Consider the following 14,790-nt stretch of genomic DNA (forward strand, 5'->3'; position numbering starts at 1 on the left):
CTCTCACAGGACTCAAATCCCACCGGATACGTGTTGCTTTTTTGTCTGCTTATTCCTCCGCGCACTTTTGTACACTAAAATAGGTCGTTTTCGATATGTTTCGCCAAGTCTTGCGCGTTGAGTCTACGGCCACATGTGTTTAAAGCTGCACTCGTCTCGCAAAGGTGAATTTAACGTGAGGTCTCTCGGCCATATGTCTGAAGTGGAGCTCTACTGTCGAGCCACCCGCAGGACTGAGAGGGAAATACGGGTCAAACAGAGGGAGAGCTTGAGCAATGATTGACAGAGAGCGCGACCATATGGGCGCTTGGCCGGTGAGAGAGAGAGCGAAAGAGAGAAGACAACTTCAATTCTGATTTTCAACATTTTTATGTTTTAAGACATGTTAGATTTAAGTAGGCTACTAAACCATAATGCTTTTATGACACTATGTTGTTTTAATGAGCTATTTATTTATAAATGTCCAATTACTTAAATACATTTAATTATGTAAAACATTTTGAGCTGCCGTTGAGTATGAAATGTAGGCTACTATATGAATATTTTGATTTGGAATTTTTTTCAGTGAACAGGTTGAACCAGTTTTCCAAACCGGTTTAAACAGACTGAATCGGTCCGAGCTGAGTCAACCACTCACTGACTCATTGAACCGGGAATCTGTGGCAATTAGGTCCCAAATTCTTATAGGATTTTAAAATAAATGCTTTTTAAGTGTATTTTTTAGGCATGTACATATTGGTGGCACTATAAAGAGTATACCTGCAAGAAATCACTAAATGAATTCTCAATGCAATGTCTCCCCCTATTGGAGAAATGCATAGCGCATAATAGTAAACAATATCATGCAGAATAATTCATCTTGATTTTAATTGTTTTAACCTTCTCTGAGTGGTCATGATCTTCATTTACTGATCACAATCTATGAAACAAAATTAAGGCTGACTGCTTTTGTAACAATGCAATGCATTTGAAAGGAATTATGAAGCATAAATTGCTTAGAGATAATTGGGCCCTTGCTTCCTGATCTTGAGTACTGCCAAAGGTAACCAATTAACCCCCTGCAGAAAAACACATGCACCCATCCCTCTTCTTGCTTTGCAGACCGAGATTATTAGCAGTGGCATCCTAGATTACCCCGCCAATTAAGGTGATGGCAAAGCCTCTTCTGCCAGAACCCTGGGGCCTCTTTTGTCTCCTAAACACTTACATATACATCAACAGTTATCCAATATTATTAATGATACTATAAAATTATTAAACCATTTGTCTAATGGTTGATACAAAAGTAATGTAATACATTTTATTTACCCAACTTTGCACACTTAGCTTTAGTTTAATATATTTTTCCATTAATTGTTTCCATTCCACTCCTAACATTAGGATGTGTTCACTCTTATGAGGACTGAACTGAATAACAATATTTAAAGCGCCACCTTGTGGCATATATTGTTATTTCTTCTTATTAAATATTATTCTAGTCAGCAACCTTCATGCAAAGCACAGTGGAAAATAAATAATAGTTGAAAGAAATGTGCATGTTGTAAAGCCCACAAACAACAAAAGGTAGTTTTGTTGTCCACAATCTCCTTGATTTCCTTTTCACTCTGGCCTCCCTGAGGCTTCAGTGTCATTGAGCTGAACTGGCTCAAAAGCTTTCCAAGAATTCCAAAGCTAAAGGCAAAAGAAAGTACAATCAGACTATTAGAAACAATTGTGAAATAGACACATACTATGCTTTTTCACAATTGTAAATAATTCAACCATAGCATAATTAAATATAACTTAAAGGGTTACTCCACCCCAAAATGAAAATTCTGTCATTAATCGCTTACCCCCATGTCGTTCCAAACCCGTAAAAGCTTTGTTTGTCTTCGGAACACAATTTAATATATTTTGGATGAAAACCGGGAGGCTTGTGACTGTCCCATTGACTGCCAAGTAAATTACGCTGTCAAGGCACAGAAAAGTATAAAAAACATCGTCAAAATAGTCCGTCTGCCATCAGTGGTTCAATCTGAATTTTATGAAGCGACGAGAATACTTTTTGTACGCAAAGAAAATAAAAATAACGCCATTTATTCAACAATTTGTCTCCTTTGTGTCTCTCTGTGTCAGCATAGCGCCATTTTGGAGAGCATCTGATAGACGCAAAGTGCGTACGCTATTCTCTGTCATCAGTAACGCATGGATACACTGTTTCCGTTCAAATCAAAGCGTAAATAAACGTACAATACGTATCCACGCGTTACTGATGACAGAGAACAGCGTACGCACTTTGTCTCAGCTACGCTGACACAGCGAGACAGAGAGGAGACGAATTGTTGAATAAATGTCGTTATTTTTATTTTCTTTGCGTATTCTCGTAGCTTCATAAAATTCAGATTGAACCACTGATGGCAGACTATTTTGACGATGTTTTTTATACTTTTCTGTGCCTTGACAGCGTGATTTACTTGGCAGTCAATGGGACAGTCACAAGCCTCCCAGTTTTCATCCAAAATATATTAAATTGTGTTCCGAGGACGAAACGACATAGGGGTAAGCGATTAATGACAAAATTTTCATTTTGGGGTGGAGTATCCCTTGAAGTGATTTTAGCTGCTCTATAAGACCCTTCGATCACAGCTTCTAAATCAATGCGTTAAGTTGAGGACACTTTTAAGACGTCTGAAGCCCCCAAACAGGTGAGAGGCCTTTTCTTGTGGAGTAAGCAGCAGAGAGGCCATCAGAGGGGAATGCTGGGTTATGATTTTTCTCAGGGCCAGGAACCGGTTTGACTTCCTGGGTTAAAGGTCAGGAGACAGAGAGCAAGAGTATGAAAGAGAAGACGGGCCAGTAAAAGCATAAATCTTCACTTGAAGCTGCTTGTACACAGAAGTTTATCACGTTACTAGCAACACATCACAAAGAGGTAAGACAGAACTTCTCAAATCTACTTATATTCAATTACATAATATTCAAAGACCTCTAAAAGTTTTACATTCTTCATGAATCACATAAGGTCAAATGGCTTGCACGTACCTCGTATAGTTGTATGTCACAGTGAGTGGATGACACCTTGATCCTGCAGGCATAAATCAGGCTTATTATGTCCTCAAACATGCTCTCATTCATCACATTGTTCATTAATGCAGTGAAACACACATAATTGATCTCGCAGGTATGGTATCAATAGCTGTTCTGACCTGTCAAAAGCCATATGGTGCTGTTGAGGCAGATCTATCCCCAGCAGCAGCCTGAAGTGACGGAGGGCAAGCTGCTTTTGTGCCAGCTCCACCTTAGCACACGCCTCTCAGTGTCCTCTCTGAAAGAGCGGGAAGGTTAAGGATGACACGCTCTTAATGCAATCGTCACAGATTAATACGATTAAAAGCTGTGTTAGGTTATTGAATAGGTTACATACACATCTTAATTGTGACATTTTAGTAATTGAGCACTGGGCCTTTAATAATTTCATGCTTTTTTATGACTCAACTCATGCCCGGCTCCAAATTCAAACTCACCCCATGAGAGATTCGGTCTTTCCTCCAGAGCTTTTTTTCAAAGTAACAAGAAAAGTAGAGCAAGAGATTGGCAAGAAACCCATCCAGCTCTTTGCTCCTGCAAATATTTGGCAAAATATATTTGGAATCATAGAGCTGCACTAATATAACTGCAACTAAAATTTACTTTTAATTTAAGGATGACTTAGAAGTTAATATATTTCACAATAAATAGGAAGAAATCAGTAAAACAAATGAAAATGAAGAGCAAAGATTATGAACACTCTCAGAAATAAAGGTACAAAAGCTGTCACTGGGTGGCACCTTTTCAAAAGGTACACTTTTGTACCTATTAGGTTCAAATATGTACACTTTAAGTACTAACATGTACCTTTAACGTACCAAAATGGACCCCTTAGGTACAAACATGTACCTTTTGAAAAGGTACTGCCCCAGTGACAGCTTTTGTACCTTTATTTCTAAGAGTGAAGATATAAACGTCATCCTCAAATAAAATACATAGTAAAATAAAATAGAATAAAAATGAAAAACTTACTTTAGCTGAGACAGAAAACGAAGAGGAATGGGAAGCCTGTTGTTCTCCTGTAGCAAACAGACTGCTGCCACTGCAACACATTAAATGTATATTAAATCATCCTGGTAATGGGAAAAAGACCATTTTTCATGGCTCATATTGTTTTCATTATGTAGCAAAGTATACAGACCTACATTTAACATCCTGAATTGTGACACATTCCTTTTGTTAGTATTTTATTGAGGTCTTGAAGGCATCCAATTGAGCGGGTCTCACAGTATTCCTTTGAAAAATGAAACTCAGTAAATCAATTGCTCAGAATAATACATCAAAGTCCTGCATAATGACCACCATGCCAGGAGAATGAAGTTATTAAGCCATAATTATTTCCTGATGCCTGCCAACCATATGAGCTAACGTTAGAAAACAGAATACGTTTGCCACTTCTACAGATGCTTTCTGAACTGCTCTTTCTATGCAGATGGTATTTTTTTTTTTTTTACTTTTTCTTTGGCTTCGAAATTGCAAACAAATCAGACCTTGAGTACTGATTTTGCTTGTGTAAAAAATGATAAAATAAACGTTAACAAGACATGGGACCACAGTCAATTTTTAACCTTATAAACGCCAGGCTGCTTGTTTCGTTGTTCCAATCATAACGTCCAGAGGAAGGCATCTTTATTAGAGGGAAATGGATAAGACCTTATTTTTCTCTCTTGACCATAATAATCGCTCTTTTTAAAGTAAGCTGAACTAATTATTTAGACTACAATGATAAATAATAATTTAATATGATAAACTAGTTTTTCAGATATATAACTTTGACTGATATAATGTTATTTGAATTGTGTGTTACGATTACTCAACTAAATTTTATTATAAATAAAATTTTAAATTTAATTATAATTTAATTTATAATTTATTTTAAAATTATTACTCCACTTCGCATCTAACAACGCCCTTCAGCCGTGATTTATTCCTAGCTGAATCAGTGAAAGTAGCCTACACCCCGATATGTAAGAAAATGAAAATATTACATACAAATAGTTTTTTTTCAATTTCTATTTTGTTGAAAAAGTTTTAATTTTGTAATGTGTTTTTATAAAGCTATAATTTTGTTATAATACTTTTTTTGTCAATATGATAGTTGGTGAATTGTATTAAAACCAAGTAGAGACAGATTGATCTACAAACATCAAAATAATGATTAACTATAATAATTGTTATTGTTGTTGCTATTGTTTAACAAAACCACAAAATGTAGCTATTGTCCCCATTTTTATTTAGATAATAACAAGTGAGATTGCAATGATATTTTGACCACTGTACTAGAAAATGAGAAATATCTCCAGTGTTTCCAGTGTTTTCAAATAATCAAGCCGTTTTTGGGAAATCACTAGTGCAAGCTGCTTGTTCTAAAACACATTCAGTCTGTCCATATTTACTGCAGTTGTTTTGTAGAACAGTCTTGAACACATTAGCATGAATTCCTACTGTTTTAGTCAGCGATTCTGCCAAAGCTCACTCAAAATAGATTCACTGTACTAGCAGGCTCCTGTAAACTCCGGGAGAGTCCACGGTATCCTAGCGACATCCACAAACAGAAGGCTGCTCCCCTGATAGGAAGCGCCAGTACTACGTGTGACGTTATGTGGGAAGCCACGCCCACTACGCACAAATTCTTCCTGTTATGAAACCGATGCATGTGAGCGAAGAGTTAGAAAGGGACTTTGATGTGAGAAGCTGCTATTCGGGTGGTCACTGAATTGGAAGTGTGAGGTAATTAATTTGAAATCTTTTCAAACATTTACAGTGACTGCGGCAGATTCGTATTATATGTAACAGATTCACTTATTTCGGCTGAATATGCTCAGTGCTTTTTTTAAATGATATTGTGCACCGCCTTAAAAGTGGCAGAAAGTTATTTGTTTGTCTAACATTTATGTTGTTATTGAGCTTAGAGTTTTGAGTTCTAGTGTTTTCTTATAAAGCACGTCGCTGCTGAAACAGAACAAACAGAACAAAGACCAAAATGTAGTTCTCTCCGTTGGCCGGTGATAGTCTGTTGTTATGAGTCGATACATTTATTGATATTGTGACAGTTTTAGCATGAACAGAGAATAACAATTCAGAGATGACATGATGTATGCACTGTCATTGTGATTATGCAAGTCAAACAGGTGCTGACAAATTAGACTACTTTTTGAAGACTTGTTTGAGAGGCTTGATGCTTAATTTGCATCCTTTTCCAACTGCTTAGGTAAGGAATTGTGTGCTGGGAAAATTAATTTAGTGTATAGTAGTAGTAATATAAATAAAGTTTACAACACACACACACATGCAAATAAATAAATATATATGTGTGTGTGTGTGTAAACCCAACAGTATGCAACATTATTAACACAACATTAACTGAATATGAAAATTAAACATTTTTAAATGCAGAAACACCAGTAGAAGTGTTCTATTTCGTATAGTCCTGATGGTATTTTCTTTATCTTGCATAGTTTTGTTCATGCTTTTGAGGATAAGTGCATGTCATGCAGCTTGTTTAACTTGACAGATGAATCTGGGCCACAGTAGCTTGATTAGATCAACAATGACGTCAACAATAGAACTGATTTGGAAAGCGTTTTCTACATATTTTTTTAAATGCTGATCAGCCTATTTATTTTGCTTTCCTAACTATGCATAATTATGTGCTTAGTTGTATTTTATCATTTGCACACAGCAGCTGTCTGCTACCCTGAAGACTCCAGCTGAAGAGAAGAGAAGAGAAGAGAAGAGAAGAGAAGAGAAGAGAAGAGAAGAGAAGAAGAGAAGAGAAGAGATGTCTGCCCAGGCAAACCGAGTGATGGCTTTGTCCGAGTGGGAGGACAGGTGGCAGGAAGGAAAAACTGGTTTTCACAGATCTGAAGTGCACAAGTAATTACAAATTTAGTCAGCACCAACACTACAGTCAAGTCACCTTATTTCTGTACAGATTGTTTCAAAGCAGCTTCACAGTAATAAACAGGAAAATAACAGAATCAGTGATGCAAACTAAAGCAGCTCTAAACATACAATAGTGTTATTATTCAACTAAACTGTTGATTCAGTTCAATAACACTAATGATGCTGCAAACTGCTATACTGTACTATCATTAATCATGCATACTAACACGTCATATACTGTAGCTCCATGATTTAGACACCATCTTGTGTTTCTTATGAATAATGATCCTTTTGAATTTTCCATAAATGTGTAGAGGAACTGCACAGTGTTATCAATTTATTATTTTACTTTAAATGTCTTGCTTTGATTGTTTCAATTTCCTATTTTTTGTACCTTTTTAACAGTTTTCTGGAAAATAACTTGGACAAAGTCGTATGTGGACGAAAGGAGGTTCGATTCTTCTTCCCGCTATGTGGAAAAGCTGTAGACATGAAGTGGTATGAGGTTTAAAGTCTGTTAATGAGTAATGGTTAAAATCTTCCTAGCACTTCCATAAAATGTTCAAACATTTTTTTCTCAGGTTGGCTGATATAGGTCACACAGTTGTTGGAGTTGAAATTTCTGAAAAAGGAATCAAGCAATTCTTTGCAGAGCAAAATCTTGTTTTTAATGAAGAACCAGTACCAGCCATTCCTGGAGCAAAGGTTTTCAAGGTATCTGAAGGTCCTGCATTTGTCATCTGTACTGATTGCTGCATGGGCACAAACCAATGATAAAATTAGCCCTAAAGGATTATAGTGCCCATAAATCATACACTGAGTTATTATCCACTTTATTTTGCAACATGGAAGTTATGCTGTCTTCACGTGCTATTTGAAATTTCCTATTTCCTACTTATAAAGTCATGATTACGAGCTTGTGGTATTCAAATGCAGCATCCCATTGGTTGACAATCATATAAACATTCACCACGCTATACATGCAGTTTGCTGACAATTCTGGAATTTCGGTCAAATACATGCTTATTTTACTGCTTATAAAACATACAATATGCTTCGAATGATTGTTCATATCTAGCCTATAAATACACTACTTTAGTGTCAAGACAAAGGGATAGTTGTTGTGAGAACAGCATTGACAGCAGCAATGGTTGTTCCCTCCACCATGTTTAAAGTTTATGACTTTAAGTAAATACGTAGTAAATAGTAAATATGACTTGAGAGGCCGTTCACGTCCAATTTACGATTAGGAAACTCGTATTTACGATAATTCCGATAGCATGTGAAGGCAGCATAAGACATTTGAATGTGCAAGACTTCTGATTAATTAGCTGCTATAGGAAAATATCTTAAATGATAATTGTGCAGAAAATGTTAAAAAGTTTAGAGCCACAAACCAGTCTGTTTATGATTCTAATAATGAATTACAATAATATTACAAATACTAGTTTGCAATATAAAGGAGCATATAACAGACAAGTTTTTGTACAGCTAAAATAACTGGAAATGAATGAGGTTAAGCATAAGGTAGATGCACTGTTATATGTATTGTTATAATGGCATTTTCTGTGTCTTCGTGGCTTCTTCCGATTAGATTAATACAGACGGATGCCCCTCAGTGTACTAAACTCCCACTGTGAGATGGTCACAATGCTTTAGCTTTCTTTAATGGAAGTAGACAGCGTGATGTTTCTGTGTCATGCCCCCTCACCTAATGCATTTTTCTTGTTCGCAGAGTGCAGATGGAAAGATCTCCATCTATCAGTGTGATTTATACAAGTTCTCCAGGTACATTTTATACTTTCTAATTTTAGATGATAAAACATGTCACATGAAATGCATTTAAATGCCTCTCTGTCTTTTTGGTCTCGGTCCAAATATAGTGCTGTTGGAGGAAAGTTTGGAGGAATTTGGGATAGAGGAGCACTGGTGGCTATAAACCCATGTGACAGGCAAAAGTAAGTATTAAATAAACATTTTATGTTCTTTTATTTAAGTGGGATTGTATGTAAATACATAATCTCTTCATCCCCAAGGTATGCTACTCTCCTTATGTCCTTAATGAACTATGACTGCAGATATCTCGTGGACACACTGGAATATAATCCTGAGCTGTATAAAGGTAATGTTAAGGGGAAACGAATGGAATAATTCATTATTATTATTATTATTATTAGTCGTCCTAAAGCATATGTGTCTTGTATTTAGTATTTGATCTTTTCTGTTGCCATTTTTGATGCACAGGTCCGCCATTTTTTGTATCAGAAGAGGATGTAAAAAATGTATATGGTGAGTTTTGGTCATTGTTCTGACATGTCATCTTACCTATTTTGTACCTAGATGTTTTCATCATTCATTATGTATTATAGAGCTTTATTTCCAAATAGTTTTATCCAATAATCATGGCGATGTCTCATATTTCAGGAGGTGGATGTGATATTGAATTGCTAGAGTCTGTAGATGCCTTTGAGGAAAAGCACAAATCATGGGGACTGGATTCACTGACAGAGAAAGTGTACCTTCTCACTCCAAAAGCCCAATGATCAATCATCAAATCTACTGGAGGGCGATTAAAAAGTACAAATTACTTAATGCAATAAATAACATAGCTATGTTATTAAAAGACAATTTGCATTTTTTTAAATTTTGATAACAGTGGCCTGCAAGTTATTGATTCAGTATTTAAATGTAATGCAAAATTTTAATAAATTCCAATTATTTTTAAAATTGTTTGTTTATTTCAAAACTACAGTATGCATAGAGTAAGTGATGTGTGTTCTTAGTTTGACCACAAGAGGGCAGTAGTTTGACAGAAGTCCGCACACAGTGACATTTATTTTTTTTAAATGATTTGCGCCTGCGAGTTCCTAATTCAGTACCGGTTGTAAAAAGTACCGTTAATCGTTCAGTTCTTCAAGTGTTGCAGACCACACACTTCCGTTACTGAATTTACTGTGCGAATAATGTAGAGATTTTCCAACGAAAACTCATGAGCCGATTCTTTTTCCTGAATGGGAAACAACGCCTTCCCGGACTCCAGTTTATCTTAAAAATTGACATTATGAGATTTGATGTAATCGGTGGTATTTTATAAAAAATAAACTAATTCAGCGCGTTTATATCTATTTTATATCCAAAATATTTAAGTGCGTTCATTAAAGTGCCTCTACAAAGTCTTTAAAAGCCTGTAAACAAACTTTTTGCAAAAATGAAACATCTCCGATTTGTTATAGATCTGATCTGTTATGTTTAAATCTGTTCAAATTTGGCAGCAGACGCTTTGAGGCAGTAAGAAATGCGTTTCTTGTTTTCCAAACATTTTTGGAGCAATAATACTGAACGATTCGTTATTGGGACCGTTAAGGAATCATTTAAAGAAGCCAGATTACGATTCCCATCTCTAATCATAAATCATAACCGTATAATGATCGCTCCTTTTGAACTCGGATAAATAGTTTGTCAACCTTCAAGTCGTCAAGGTCTTTTCTGGTTCACCGCACAGCGTCGGCTCGCGACCTCCGGCGACAGCGACGCGAGCCGCTGGCCAGATGTGCGCCTGTTTACTTTAAATATAGCTCGTGCGAAGGCACCCCGAGTCTCTGAGCCAATCACGAACGCCGGGGGCGGGGTCGACTGGAATGTTGTGGATGCGAGAAAATGAACAATGTAGCCTTATTAAACTGATGCTGTAACGGATGCTATCCATACGCATCAACTGTATGTTCATGTGTAGAAGTAGGGACAGAGGGATAAGCATCTGAACGCTGTGATTTGGGTGCGATTGAACGGGATTTGCGGAGTGCACCATTGAGCGTCTGCTGAAGTTCAGGGTGAGGTACTGTCATACAGAATAACGGTGCTACATTGTGCCTCTGCATCGCATTGTTTGCATAGCTTATGTTTTCATATGTTTTTTGTGATAATCAATATCGCGCTATTTCCGGGGAAGTTCAATTTTAGCGGCCGCGCGCGATCCACCCCAAGGGCACTGCGACCATTGTTTCCTTGTCATATTTAATACACAAGGCAGCGACAGCTCCCATCCACCAGCTCGCTAAAATATTAACGTGGCTGCTGGCGTTTCAGTGTGCTTAATGACTACATAATACAGGCGGCAGTCTCATCTCTTCATTCATCCACATGATCTGACGCGCAATTAAGGTAAGAAACCCACATTATTATAAAGGAGCAACGCCTCTTACGATGAGCTATTACTGTCTGGAAGCCGATAACTCAAACAAACCAGCCTCAGGATAATTGTAGCCCGGAATGGAATATTAATATTTGCCCAAATCTGCTTCTGTATCATTAAAGAGTGGGAAGAGAGGGAGGGCACGCGGGAGGAGGTGTGAGATTACGCGCGTATGCTTGCGCGAGTCGCTCTGTAACTCAATCAGGTTGTAGAGCTGGTAAAGCGAGAAGACGCACGCGCTCCAGAGGAGAGGAGGAGAAGGTGGAGAGAGACGGAGGTTTGAAGACAGCTGAGGTGTCTACGGCGCGGTTCAGGGGTGGACTGTATGGCATAGTGTTAGTGCATCACGTAATATTGTGCTAGTGAAAACAAGCAGGGCCGTTTGACAGAGAGAGGAGAGAAGGAAACGTTCAGTATCGGCAGGGGATGAGGATGAGGAGGATGCAGCCATAACGAGGGACCAACGCGATAAGAACAGGTAACGCACTTAATCCGACCTTTACTCATGATATAACGGTAAACAAGCCAGAACAGCAGAATAAACGTGCAAATGTAGAAATAGCAAATATTAGTTCAATTTAAAGTGCCGAGACATGATGGATATCCGGTTATTTTAAACTTTAAATAATATAATTTAAAGAAATATTATTTAAATATAAAAATAAATCGTAAATGCATAAATATAAATAATTAAAATATACTAAGAAACATTAAATCTAAAATAATATTTGAATGTAAATTGTGTTAATGTAAACAAAATAAGTATGTTGCTTAATATAGACTTAAATATAAAAAAAAAATTGAATATTAAATGAAATCATGTGATACTCAATAATTTGAGTATTTACATACACACACACATATACAATATTGTATTATTTTTACTTTATTACTTTTTATTACTTTATGTAATAATGGTTCATCGGCAGTTGGCCCGTGAAGTCTGTATATTGAAGACGGTAGATCAGAGCTTGTGATTGCAAATTAGACATGTTAGGCATCGCAAGCTATCACAGGTGTATTCAGATCGTCACAGCATTTTAATGTTGAGCGCAGTAATTGTCTTTTTAATTAGATCCCAAGATACCAAGAAGTGGTTAAGATTCAACAAAACTATCAAATCTGTGTCAGAGCAGTAATAGGTTTTTACAAGATGAGTTATCTGAAAGGCTTGCAGAGGCTTTGGAAGAAAACTAACACATACAACTGACCTTGGTATCTGAATGGATTTTTGCATTTAATTTTTGTGCCATTATGCGAGCGCCATATGACATGAATGAAGCGTCCACCCCTGCAGAGGAGTTGAAAGAGCAGGGAAACCGAGAGGAGACGGAAAAATGGCAGGAATCTCGACCCTTTTGACAGGCTCCCATAACTCATTCCATGGCGTCACATAACAAAATGTATATGACTTCATTTGGGCCAGAGGAAGGTAAAAGAGAGGAGGGGCTTGGGAATGAATAGCCAGGCATTGTGGCACGGAAAGCTAGTGTTTTTAGTATGTCATTTAAAGCCGTTGAGATTTTCAGCTGCTACGATCATGCAGTTATGACTACTGCTGATAACCTACAATTGCCCCAGCCCATCCTGTTTGTTAGGATAATTAGCCCTTGTGGCACGTGTGTGAGGAACATATTGTTTAGACATAATTAATCAAGCCTGCTGGTAATTATTGTTGTCCATAAATTAAAACATGAGGGTAGCAGCGGGTGTTCAAGAAGATGTAGCCATTTTAATAACCATATTGCACCAGAGAGCACAAGACGGTTATTAAACGAAAACAACTTCTTTGCCCTCAATTTTTCATCTTCGTCTTCCCATCCTTCTTTTCCTTCCTGGCTTTTCGGCAGGATTACTGCAGAACATCATGTCAGATTTTTTGATCTTTCGTAAACATCCTCTACTCTGAAATTACTCTGATTTTAGTCATTTGGGTCTGTTTTTCGCAAAAGCCCATCTGAGCCGAAGCCAGACTGATGTCCCAGCAGGCTCGACCACAAGCTCAGCATGGGTCAGTCTCAGCACTGCAAACATGCAGCAGAACTAGGCTGGGCCGTTGGCTTCGGCTCTGCCGTCGCTCTCCCTTGACCTGTAATGACAGAGTTTCGTGTTTAATTTTAACTCCGTCTCACCCACCTCACCACACTATTTGTATTTCTCCAACATCAGCTGCCGCTAACATTTTTTTACACGTTGCAATTCAGGGCAGCTGAAGCTAAGCTGAGGAGGAAATCACAGAAACCTCCGTAAGAAGAACATGCTTTGTGTTTGAATATTAGCCGCTAGCTAATACTAGTCACATTGGCCTAGTGCTGGAATACGCAAATCCCATATGAGCCAGGTTTGAAAACTTGTGGTTAAGGATGTGGATGTGTTAAACAAATTATTTGAACAACATCACGCAAGGGAAACTTATTAACTAGTGTTAATGAGAAAAAAAATTAACACCACGTTGCCTCGGGAGCTGTTCACATAAAAAGTGGTGTACTGTTACTTGCTTTGGTCTAAAAAAGCTAAATGAGAATAAATAATATTAAAGGTAAATATACCACCATATGCACTACCTTTCAAAAGTTTGAGGTTTGTAAAAAAAATTTCTTTTTTTTTGCGTTTTTCAAAAAGGTCTCTTTAGCTCACCTGTATTTACTTAATCAGAAATATTGTAAAATATTAAAATTGTTTAAAATATTTCCAATATTAGTTTAATATTATAATTATGTTTAAATATTTAAAGAAAAAAAAAAAAGATTAAAAAATTATATATATATAATTTTTTAATCTTTAATACATCTTAATGTAATCTATTCCTGTGATGGCAAAGCTAAATTTTACTCCAGTCTTCAGTGTCACATGATCTTTCAGAAATCATTCTAACATGCTGTTTTGCTGCTCAACAAACACTTATGATTATCAATGTTAAAAATGGTTTCAATGCTTATTACTTTTGTGGAGCCGGTGATATATTTTTTGATAAGTACAAAATTTGATGCATAGTTCAAAGGAACAGCTTTTATTTTAAAAGCATTTTTTTATATACAAGAAAGTATTTTCTGTCACTTTTGATCAAGGCAAGGCAAGGCAAGTTTATTTATATAGCACATTTCACACACGATGGTAATTCAAAGTGCTTTACATAAAAGGAAGTAAAATAATCATTAAAAAATCACAACAATAAAAACAAGGAATTTAAAAACTTTTAAAATTATTTAAAAATTGATTTAAAATACATTTCAATTAAATCCATCCATTATGAATAAAACTACGAATTTCTCAACAACAACAGCAAAAAATAACATTACTGACACCAAACTTTCGTATTACCAACTATATTTGTAATCAGATTATTGTTCATCAAAATAACACACATTTGCAAAAATATTAATAATATTAATGTTATTCACAATATAGTACAGTACACACTATATATATATATATATATATGTATATGTATATATGTATATATATTAGTATATATATATATATATATTAGTATATACAGACTACAGTTTGCATAGAACCCGAACAGTCCGACACAGCAACACTGGTTCAGCCAATGGCGTGAGTTTGGGGCAGAACTATCCATTTGTTTGACCAATGGCGGATTGGGGAGCACTTAGAAAAACCTATCTGACATTATTTAGCAGGAC

The 14,790-nt window shown here is 36.5% G+C and overlaps 2 protein-coding genes and 1 long non-coding RNA gene across 11 annotated transcripts in view; 2 read left to right on the plus strand and 1 right to left on the minus strand.

Annotated features, from left to right (window-relative positions):
• The first annotated feature begins 182 nt into the window (after positions 1–182).
• Positions 183–9,672, plus strand: LOC131525466 (probable thiopurine S-methyltransferase). Of its 5 annotated transcripts, none has more exons than XM_058753116.1 (10): positions 5,658–5,796; positions 6,749–6,787; positions 6,831–6,942; positions 7,357–7,449; positions 7,533–7,665; positions 8,687–8,739; positions 8,835–8,909; positions 8,988–9,073; positions 9,196–9,240; positions 9,376–9,672. In XM_058753116.1, exons 3-10 carry the CDS (start codon positions 6,848–6,850, stop codon positions 9,492–9,494), a joined length of 699 nt encoding a protein of 232 aa, XP_058609099.1. In that variant the 5' UTR covers positions 5,658–5,796; positions 6,749–6,787; positions 6,831–6,847; the 3' UTR covers positions 9,495–9,672. The 5 variants fall into 5 exon arrangements, with proteins under 5 accessions (XP_058609097.1, XP_058609099.1, XP_058609098.1 ...); XM_058753118.1 differs by having other exon boundaries at positions 5,696–5,796; positions 6,752–6,787; XM_058753114.1 differs by lacking the exon at positions 5,658–5,796 and adding an exon at positions 183–314 and having other exon boundaries at positions 6,749–6,942.
• Positions 2,576–14,790, minus strand: part of LOC131525468 (uncharacterized) — a 60,740-nt gene continuing 48,525 nt past the window's right edge. Inside the window, exons 1-7 of one of the 3 annotated variants that reach the window (XR_009267233.1) lie at positions 5,543–5,626; positions 4,208–4,300; positions 4,039–4,108; positions 3,504–3,600; positions 3,186–3,304; positions 3,022–3,064; positions 2,576–2,781 (exon numbers count right to left, since the gene is read on the minus strand). This is a non-coding gene — a long non-coding RNA (uncharacterized LOC131525468). Of the gene's footprint in view, positions 2,782–3,021; positions 3,065–3,185; positions 3,305–3,503; positions 3,601–4,038; positions 4,109–4,207; positions 4,301–5,511; positions 5,627–14,790 lie in introns of those variants that run through there. The other 2 variants (XR_009267232.1, XR_009267231.1) reach the window with 2 other exon arrangements.
• LOC131525465 (exostosin-1c) overlaps positions 10,595–14,790 on the plus strand; it is a 56,549-nt gene continuing 52,353 nt past the window's right edge. The window contains exons 1-2 of one of the 3 annotated variants that reach the window (XM_058753110.1): positions 10,792–11,112; positions 11,266–11,621. The gene's annotated coding sequence lies outside the window, so the exon portion shown is untranslated. The other 2 variants (XM_058753111.1, XM_058753112.1) reach the window with 2 other exon arrangements.

This window comes from Onychostoma macrolepis, chromosome 19 (genome assembly GCF_012432095.1).
Source record: "Onychostoma macrolepis isolate SWU-2019 chromosome 19, ASM1243209v1, whole genome shotgun sequence".
Taxonomy (NCBI): domain Eukaryota; kingdom Metazoa; phylum Chordata; class Actinopteri; order Cypriniformes; family Cyprinidae; genus Onychostoma; species Onychostoma macrolepis.

What these genes read in the sequence shown, in the direction of transcription:
- LOC131525466 (XM_058753114.1), top strand. Translation starts at nt 276, where the DNA reads ATGATTGACAGAGAGCGCGACCATATGGGCGCTTGGCCG. An exon ending in AAAGCTGTAGACATGAAGTG is followed by an intron (nt 7,450 to 7,532) that starts GTATGAGGTTTA and finishes TTTTTTTCTCAG; the next exon opens with GTTGGCTGATATAGGTCACA. An exon ending in CTGGAGCAAAGGTTTTCAAG is followed by an intron (nt 7,666 to 8,686) that starts GTATCTGAAGGT and finishes TCTTGTTCGCAG; the next exon opens with AGTGCAGATGGAAAGATCTC.